The sequence below is a fragment of the Muntiacus reevesi genome, chromosome 2 (genome assembly GCF_963930625.1).
Source record: "Muntiacus reevesi chromosome 2, mMunRee1.1, whole genome shotgun sequence".
Lineage (NCBI taxonomy): Eukaryota > Metazoa > Chordata > Mammalia > Artiodactyla > Cervidae > Muntiacus > Muntiacus reevesi.
The window spans coordinates 272,382,767-272,393,513 of record NC_089250.1 but is presented as its reverse complement, the minus strand read 5'-3'; the positions used below and the strand labels follow the sequence as shown (position 1 = coordinate 272,393,513).

The window sequence follows — 10,747 nt, the reverse complement described above, 5'->3', positions numbered from 1 at the left end:
TCCCCCTTTAAAAAGAATTTTTTGTTGTTGTTGTTTCTGTGTGTGATGTATTTGTTTAAATATGTCTCGTGTTTGTGGATTACAAAGAATGTCTGTAATGTGTTTAATAGAGAATGAAAGTAAAAATTGTTTGAACTGTCTAGAAATACAGGCAGGGCCATTGTCTGTTTTTATAGAATTAGGTGTTCTCATTATTGGAAAGTAAGCAAACGGTGGGTTATATCATATCGTGTAGCTTCACCTCGGAGAGGTGTGGCCAATATAAAAGAAGAATTTGTATCGATCAAGACATGGAAGAAGGAAAGGATGAAAGTTCAGGACAATGAGGTACATGCATTTGCCATACTCTTTTTTATATTTTTATATTCATCATTCCACTCGTCATTCCTTATACCTTTCTATTAAAAATATATATCTTATTTTTCATTAGGAACCATGAACTGTCTTGTATATTAGCATTTTATAGTTTGGTGAATATATTTATCATATTATATATCATAATATATATTTACCTATATATATGTAAATATATACACACATATATATATTTATACAATTATATTTAAACAATATATTTATTATAATATAACATATTTATATATTTATTAATAGTCCAATACTCCTTAGGTTTTCTTTTTTTTTTTTTTTAATTTTATTTTATTAGTTGGAGGCCAATTACTTCACAACATTTCAGGGGGTTTTGTCATACATTGACACGAATCAGCCATTGAGTTACACGTATACGAAAGACATTCTGTAAGAGGAAGTTAGTGTTCAGTAATTAATGTTTTAAAATCTTATTTTATTTGGAAATGACATAGCTATTTATTGAATTTTTATTATTTAATTTAGTATAACGCTAGAAATTTAAGTTATCCCAATCCTAAAAGATTATTTTAGATTATAATACTAGATTTTTACTTCTAATAGATTATCTAAAAGTTTTCATCTCATTTGTTTCTTTTATATATATATTATATATATATATATATACATATATGCAGAGGGAAATGGCAAGCCACTCCAGTGTTCCTGCCTGGAGAACCCCAGGGAGAGGGGAAGCTGGTGGGCTGCCAACTGTGGGGTTACAGAGAGTCGGACACGACTGAAGTGATGCAGCAGCAGCAGCATAGATACATATATATATATATATATATATATATATATATATATATATATATATATATATGTATATATAAAGTTCCCTTCTTGTTGACAAATTTAGTTTACCTTAAACCTAGGCACAGTAAAAGTATTATATAATGTTGATGACATAAGACATGCCTTAATTAGGTTAGCAAACAATTATATTTAAATTATATTTATATTTAATAAGCATTACATTTTATTTCAGCCTCTTGATGAAAGTGAAAGAACAAGGTGAAAAATTTGGCTTAAAGCTCAACATTGAGAAAACTAAGATCATGGCATCTGGACCCATCATGTCATGGAAAATAGATGGGGAAACAGTGGAAACAGTGTCAGATTTTATTTTGGGGTACTGCAAAATCACTGCAGATGGTGATTGCAGCCATGAAATTAAAAGATGCTTACTTCTTGGAAGGAAACTTATAATCTACCTAGACCGCATATTAAAAAGCAGAGACATTACTTTGCCAACAAAGGTCCATCAAGTCAAGGCTATGCTTTTTCCAGTGGTCATGTATGGATCTGAGAGTTGGACTCTAAAGAAAGCTGAACAGTGTAAAATTGATGCTTTTGAACTGTGGTGTTGGAGAAGACTCTTGAGAGTCCCTTGGACTGCAAGGAGATCCAACCAGTCCATCCTAAAGGAGATCAGTCCTGGGTGTTCACTGGAAGGACTGATGCTGAAGCTGATACTCCAATATTTTGGCCACCTCATGCAATGAGTTGACTCATTGGAAAAGACCCTGGTGCTGGGGGGGGGGGTGGGGGTTGAGGGCGAGAGAAGAAGGGGACGACAGAGGATGAGATGGCTGGATGGCATCACCGACTTCACGCACATGAGTTTGAATAAACTCCAGGAGTTGATGATGGACAGGGAGGCCTGGCATGCTGAGATTCCTGGGGTTGCAAAGAGTTGGACACGACTGAGCAACTGAACTGAACTGAACTGAAATATTATATTGAATATTGAATATTTTTCAGTTCACAGGAACCTGAATTTAAACAGAGCTCATTTAACTTCATATTATCTAAAAACAAAGACATATATTTAAACACAGGTAAATTTAGATACATGGATAGAGAAAGTTTTCCGCTTGAAATTAAAAACAAAAAAATTTTTTTTGAGTTCTTCCAATTTGTTTATGACTGGAGACCCAGAGAGAGTGGACTGTGTATCCCAAGGACATGATAAGAGCTAACTTCAGGCTTTTTCCTAGGCCTGTTTTTGTTTCCCAGGCAGAATTGAAGCTTCAAAAAAGTATTTTAACAAGTTAAACTTTTCATAACTGCATGTGTAAGAAGAACCGGTTTTGCAATTTCAAAAAAGATTTTATTTTAATCAGTTTTTTCTGGTGTCTAAAGAACATCATGGCCATTTAGTGTCAAAAATGTCATTTTTCTTTTTTATAGTCACAGTATTTCACTAATGATATATGCATGAGGGAACTGTTATCACATTGGTTGTAAAGCCTTGGTTACAAAATTTTGTCAAATAATGGGACTGTTAAGCATTTCTTATATGCTTAATATAGTCCATTGAAATCTTTTATGAAATCCAATATGATGAGTACAAGGGAGAGAGAAAGTGAATCTTTCCCGGTATAAAGGGTGTAGGGGTATATTGAAAAAGCATGGCTAACAAACACATGAAAAGATGCTCAACATCACTCATTATCATAGAAATGCAAATCAAAACCACAATGAGGTACCATTACACACCACTCAGGATGGCTGCTATCCAAAAGTCTACAAGCAATAAATGCTGGAGAGGGTGTGGAGAAAAGGGAACCCTCTTACACTGTTGGTGGGAATGCAAATTAGTACAGCCACTATGGAAAACAATGTGGAGATTTCTTAAAAAAACTAGAAATAGAACTGCCATAAGACCCAACAATACCACTATTGGGCATACAAACTGAGGAAACCAGATCTGAAAGAGACATGTGCACCCCAATGTTCATCACAGCACTATTTATAATAGCCAGGACATGGAAGCAACCTAGATGCCCATCAGCAGACGAATGGATAAGGAAGCTGTGGTAAATATACACCATGGAATATTACTCAGCCGTTAAAATGAATTCATTTGAATGAGTTCTAATAAGATGGACGAAACTGGAGTCCATTTTACAGAGTGAAGTAAGCCAGAAAGATAAAGATCATTACAGCATACTAACACATTTATATGGAATTTATAAAGATGGTAATGATAACCCAATATGCAAAACAGAAAAGAGACACAAATGTACAGAACAGACTTTTGGACTCTGTGGGAGAAGGTGAGGGTAGGATGTTTCTAGAGAACAGCATGTATATTATCTATGGTGAAACAGATCACCGGCCCAGGTGATGCATGAGACAGGGGCTCGAGCCAGGTGCACTGGGAGGACCCAGGGGAATCGGGGGGGGGGGGGAGGTGGAAGGGGGGATCAGGATGGGGAATACATGTAACTCCATGGCTGATTCATGTCAATGTATGACAATACCCGCTGCAATGTTGCGAAGTAATTAGCCTCCAACTAACAAAAATAATTGAAAAAAAAAAAAGAATAAGCAATCGTGTAAATCAATAATAATATGCCAGTTTTGAGGAATAGTAGTAGGTGATGGGATCCCTAGTTGCAATACACCCATAGGTTTCATAGACGCATTAACTTTTCTAAGGTCTGTTAAGAGATGCCATTTGTTAGATTTCTTTATAGCAAAAAGAGGAGGATTCCAAGGAGAGCATGATTCCTCAATATGTTTCAATTTAAACTGTGTGTCTATAAGTTCTTTAGCAGCCTGTAATTTATCTTTCATAAGGGGCCATTGCTCTGTCCAAATAGGCATGTCATTTTCCCCAGTTACTTTAACAATTGCTTTGTTTGTTAAATGAGCAGTGGCCCCTAGGAAAAATGTGGAATGTATATCTGAGTTTGCCATTGCATAAGTCAGTCCTTACTTATTAGATTAAGGGGTGCATTTATCACATAAGGAGAAGGAAATGGCAACCCACACCCATATTCTTGTCTGGAGAATCCCATGGATGGAGGAGCCTGTTGGGCTACATTCCACGGGGTGGCAAAGAGTCGGACACAACTGAGCGACTTCACTCACTTACCACATAAGGTCTTAATGTTCCAGATTGGTCTTCTGGTCCCTCACAGGGGTATATTTGAACACTTTGATAGACTTCTTGCATTTTGGTTTGAGAAATTCCTGCAATTTGGCAAGAGATTTTTTGTATAGGCCATGATTTGGGCCATAAGTGTCTGGAAATAATAGTAATATCAGATCCAGTGTCAAGGAGACCAGAAAATCCTCTACCATTAATTTTGATATTTATATTTGGTCAATAATATTCAGATACCAATGTCCATAAGGATTGTTTCTGGTCTCTACTGTTGAATCTGCCTGTCCACATATCATTAGAGGAGTTAATAGAAATGTGTTGCCAACAAAATCGGTCTGGTCAAGACTAAGGTTTTTCCAGTGGTCACGTATGGATGTGACAGTTGGACCGTGGAGAAAGCTGAGCACCGAAAATTTGATGCTTTTGAACTGTGGTGTCAGAGAAGACTCTTGAGAGTCCCTTGGACTACAGGGAGATCCAGCCTGTCCATCCTAAAGGAGATCAGTCCTGGGTGTTCATTGGAGGGACTGATGCTGAAACTGAAACTCAAAGACTTTGGCCACCTCATGCAAAAAGTTGACTCATTGGAAAAGACCCTGATGCTGGGAGGGATTGGGGGCAGGAGGAGAAGGGAATGACAGAGGATGACATGGTTGGATGGCATCACGGACTCGATGGGCATGAGTTTGAGTGAACTCTGGGAGTTTGTGATGGAGAGGGAAGCCTGGCGTGCTACAATGCATGGGTTCTCAAAGAGTCGGACACAAATGAGCGGCTGAACTAAGTAAGGCAAAAGAAGTATTTGAGCAATTTTGTCCCCCTTTTTGAATTGCCATAGAATCTGAGATGACATCATGATTTGAACTTCTCCTTTAAAATCTGAATTAATTATTCCAGGGTGAACAGCAATTTCTTTACAAGTCAAACTAGATCGGCCAAGTAAAAGGCCGAAGATTTGTAGTGTGGGGGCCCAAAAAGTCCAGTAGGTATTCTAGAAGGGACTGCTTGAGGGTAAAGGAGAAAATCATTTAGGGCTGATATGTTGACGGCAACACTGCCAGATGTTGAGAGTTTGAGGGAAAAGATGGAATTTGCCCCTGGTTTTTGTTGAAGGGGACCTGGAGGGTCCCCTGCTTGGAGTTTCCTGGATTAGTCCTCCCTTCAATATCAAATTTAGATTTACAATCTTTGGCCCAATGCATTCCTCTATGGCAGTGAGGGCATATTCCTAAAGGTTTGCTTATTAAGCTTCTTAGGGCAGTCCCTTTTTAAATGGTTTTTATCTCTACTTGTAAAGCATCCTTCATTTTCCTTTCTAAAGGCAGCAGCCATTGTCTCAGCTAATATTTGCATCTTTTGAGTTTCTGATCTTAGATTGAGACAAGCCTTCAAATAACCAATAATAGCCCCAGTCTCATGAACTGGAGTGATAGCTCCTTGACATTCCTGATTTGCATTCTCATAAAGAAGTAATTTTGCTAGCTGTTTTTTTTTTTTTTTTTTTTTTTTTTACCTCTTCTCCAATTACAGTATCGGAAATAACAGTTTCTAATCTAGCTAAAAATCAGCGTAATTTTCATTAGGTCCTTGTAATATTTTGGTGTAGCTACCTGTAGGCTCTCCTTGAGGAGTAATTCGATCCCAAGTTTCAAGGGCCACTGTTTTTAATTGTTCATGCAACAAGGAAGTGCATTGTGTTTGAGCTTCTATGGCATCAAATTGTCTGGTGTCAGTTAACATTTCAAAAATCATTTGGTTTTGGGAGTGCCAGCTCGGGCATTCTTGTTAGCAAGATCTCTGGCTATATCATGAAACCACATTGTCCATTGAAGATATTCTCCTGGTTTAAGGAGAGCTTTTAGTAGAATTTGCCAATCATAGGGAATAAAGTTTTGAATAGAAGATGCCATGGAATTTAGAAGCTCTTTAGTAAAAGGCAAATGTGGGCCTTACATATTTACAGCCTTTTTCATTTGTTGCCTGTAAAAAAAAAAAGTAATACCTTCATATTGAGGTATTATGTGCCCTTGAGCATTAGAATTTCTTAAAACTGGAAAGGCAGAGAAACCATCTGGTTCAGAGACTTGTGATTGCAAAGCCAGTATTTCAGAGAGATTCTTTCATGGAGGAGAGTGAGTATGTACCAATTTTTTACAAATATGAGTCTGTACTAAGGACTTATCATTATTATCTAAAAAAGGATTGCCAGTTTTTGATGTCAAAAAGTGTCTCAAGAGAGTCGTTGTTAGAATCATTAGGTTCTAGCAAAGGATTTGTTTGTTCTAGCACTTTTGGATTTGTGCCTCCTGGCGAAGGAGGAGCATTTGGAGCAGCCAGGACAGGGCTTGTAGGAAAATTCTGAAATATTTTATGTTGTACTAATTGGGCCTTTTGTAAAGTTTTATCGTTTAATTTATATTCATGTAATAAGTGTTCTGTCTTTTGTTGAATATTAGGAGGGCTAGAAGTCACTTTGAAATGGCAGAATTACAGCTTTAATGAGAGCCCATAGAGGCCAGAAATCGATTGGAACATTTTTTTCTCCATTTGGTGGCTCGTTCAACATTTTCTTTAACCCGGTACCAAATTTCTGCATTAAAACTGTCTTTCTCAGGGAACCAAGGATTACAATTAAGCACTGTTTAAAGGCAAGCCTCTATTTGCTGGCACAAAGCCAAAAGTCCCTGAGCTTTAAACTAATGATGAAGTAAAGCAAAGAGATGATAGGGCTTTCCAGCCGTTTGAAGTTAAGTAGAGAAATGAGGGGGCTTTCTAGCCATTTGACCCATGTCTTAGTACTTACTGAATTCAATAGGCCGAGTCACTTTGTCTGAGATGCCACGTATGCCAGAATCCCTGTTCTGGGCGCCACTTGTTGGGGTCCTTTAATGGACAGAGAGAGAGAGAGAAAAGGCACGGGGACCTAAGCTCTGATGGAGCAAAGGTGCTTTAATAATCTTTTTGTGAGTACACGTAGGCTGTTGTAGAAGGAATTTCTTTTGACAATGACATAGTTCAGAAAATTAAACATACAGCAAGCATTACCAAGGGAACAAGGGATTAATGATGGTCATAAGGTCAAGAGACAATCCATATCTCAAGAAAGAGGATTAAGACAAAGCAGTTTTGTCATAAAGAGAATGTTTACTGAGGGAGACCCAAGCCTGTTTCACACACTGACCCCAGCCCAGGGTGCAGCTTGCTGTTCCACTGATAAGGAACAGAGGATTTATGAGAAACAGCACGAAGGAACCCTCCTGTTAAGCATCCCCTGACAGACAGGGAGGCCTGGTGTACTGCGGTTCATGGGGTTGCAAAGAGTTGGACACGATGAGCAACTGATCTGAATTAAAAACCTCCCAGTAAACAATATCCAGGACTTGAGGGTGTCACATGTGATCCTATGAAACATATTTTAAAATAACATCTATCCTTCTTAAACTATTCCAAAAAGTTGAAGAGGATGGGAACACTCAAGTTTATTCGATCAGGCTCTGTCTGCACTGATATCAGTACTATAATGAGACTCTACAGAAAATTACACATCATTTTCTTGATGAATATCGTTGAAAAAAGTTTTCAAGAAAATATTAGAAGACAGAATTCAACAATCTATGAAGTATATGATAAATGAATATCATGTAGCATTCTTCCAGATATGCAAAGATGGTTAAAAATCCACAAATCAATCCATGTGATACACCACATTATAAAAAGGAAGAGAAACACAAGATTGGGTCAACAGACGTAGAAAAAGCATTGACAAAATCGAACATCCATTCATGGTAAATACTCCCAGAAAAACGGGCATAGAGAAAATACTCTCAACATTAAAAGGCCATTTATGACAAACCCACAGCAGTGGATATCTGAAAGCTCTTTCCTCTAAAATCAGGCCTAAGAGAAGGATGCTCACTCTTGTCACTCTGGTTTAAAAGTGTGGAGGTCCTAGCCACAGCATTTGGACAAAAATATAGTAAGAGACATACAACACCTAAGAGAAGAAGTAACACTGTCACTACTATAGAGAAATGATACTTTATATAGAAAACCCTAAAATATCCACCAGAAAACTAACTAATGAATTCAGTATACACACACACACGCACACACACACACACACACACACACACAATGAAATATTTCTCACCCCTTAAGAATAAAGCTTTGCTGCTTCTAACATAGATGGACCTGGATATCATTCTGTTTAGTGAATTGAGAAAGACAAATACTGCATATTATCACTTGATGTATGCAATCTAAAACTACTACAAATGGATGAAAATAATGGAGGAGAAAAAGACTCTTGCACATAGAGAATAAACTAGTGTTTACCAGTGGGGAGAGAAAGTGGGAAGGGGCAAGACAGAGTAAAGATTCAGAAGTACACACTACTATGTATAAAATAAATGAACTACAAGGACATACTTTACTGCACAGGGAATATGGTCAATAGTTCACAATAGCTTTAAAGGAAGTATAACCTATATATTGAACCACAATATCGTACCTCTGCCACTACTATAATACTGTAAATCAACTATAATTCATTAAGAAACTTAACATAAAAGAACAGTTCTGCATTGTGATATGTGGCTGTTATGGCAGTCATATTACAATATTTACATGTAACAAATTACCAAATCTTACACTTTAAATTTACACAATGTTATATGTCAAATATATTTCAGTTTAAAAAATCTGCTGAAATATAGTTTTCTTTCAGTGTGTTTTTTATTGTACATCACTTCAAACTGCTCATTTCTACATGAAAATATTTTAATGTGCTAATCTCCCTGCAAGACTCTTTCTAATAAATACTGCCATCTCTCTTAACTATGTTAACTATAAACTTGTAACTGGCTACCAAACTCTTACCAGATTTTACCTTCAAGTGCTAACCAGGCTATTCTTTACTCTGCGAGAATATTAATTTCTTCAGTTCTATTTCAGAAGACTGTACACACTGGTCCTTTTTCTTGTATACTTTTATCTATAATTCCATACCTACTTCATTTCTGGGAAATTCCTTTTGTTAGACTGAAAGTGACACATTCAAACACTTTAAAATATGCACATCATTTCAAGACATGTTGTTTATTGCATAAATCTGAACTCCTTTTCTACAAGAAAATTTCATTGATATATTCATATTTCATGACAATATATTTCAATTGGTCTTTATATTGATGAAGATGCTTGGCATGTCTGGTATAATATTATCTTGAGAATCAAAATTTAAATTAGGATTCTGAGGGTGAATAAATGAACTGGCAATGGATCATTATAGGAATAAATAGAATTCACACTTTCCTCATAATAGTAGAGGACTTTGCATTTCTAATCCAGGTAAAATAGAGCCTGTGTACACTGGAGTTATGGCTCATGAGCAGAAAGGGGCTGACAGTTGGGAAGTACGCTGCTGTGATTACACACATGTCCACAAGGAGACGGCTGGGCTGATCAAAAAGAGCCAAAAGAACTTGACAGATGGAGGAAAGAATATAAAAGTAGACAAAGGTGCTCCCGAGGAGAAGGATGGATTTAGTAGCTTTGGACTCAGGGGAGGACCTGGAGGAGGCATCGGTCCTACGAATGTGCTGGACCTGCTGCTTATGTCTGTACAGGATGAGAACCATGGAGCTGCTGGCCCAGAGCGTGAGCCCCAAACATAAAACATCAGGGAATAAAAGAAATGCTGCATACATCGCATCGTCAGTTTTGTCAGTAACCACAGAAATACAATAGCCAAAATCTCTTTCCTCTGTGATGTTTTTTTCACTCCATTTGCCAGTAATATGGAAAGGAAAAAGGACATTTATCAGCATTTGCAGGATCCAACACAGGAAAATAGAGAGAACAACGTACTTGGGAGCTGTTACTTTCAGCGCTGCCCACCTGGAGTTCCAGGGACTGATCGTGATCACCTGAAAGACACTCAAGAGGCAGATGCTACTGATGGACACTCCCCTCCCCACTCTGTGCAGAAAGAAGAGAAGTTTGCAGCCAAAATCACTGCGGATATGCTTCCACCCAAAGACTGCCATTGTCTGGGGCACGCCTTTAGAGAGGAGGACCAAGGAGTTAGCCACAATCAGGTGCTTGAAGATCAAATCTGTGGACCTTAATCTGTAACCCATGAAGTGAAGAATGATATAACTGCAAAGGAGTGAGAAATTCCCCAGCATACCAACCACGGTCTGTGTTAAGATGATCATGCCTATCATGAAAAAGCTGTTGGCCATCCTTTCAGTTCACAGTCACTGGTATTGTGAGTTAGAATGTCTGTATGGGAATATGAGGCATGGGTTGCATGCATCATGTCAACTGAAATCCAATATTCTCCATTTAACTGTAGTTCCCACTTGGAAATATTTGCTTCTTGTGTTTCTGTTACCAGCAGCCTTTAAATGGTTTCATGTGTAACATTTAAATAGAACTAATATGTAACATTAATGACTGAAGATACTCAAGTGATCACAT

The 10,747-nt window shown here is 37.6% G+C and overlaps 1 protein-coding gene across 1 annotated transcript; it reads right to left on the bottom strand.

Annotated features, from left to right (window-relative positions):
* Positions 1-9,567: 9,567 nt before the first annotated feature.
* Positions 9,568-10,509, bottom strand: LOC136161667 (vomeronasal type-1 receptor 4-like). Its single transcript, XM_065926693.1, has one exon. The coding sequence runs from the start codon at positions 10,507-10,509 to the stop codon at positions 9,568-9,570; it is 942 nt and encodes a 313-aa protein (XP_065782765.1).
* Positions 10,510-10,747: the final 238 nt, after the last annotated feature.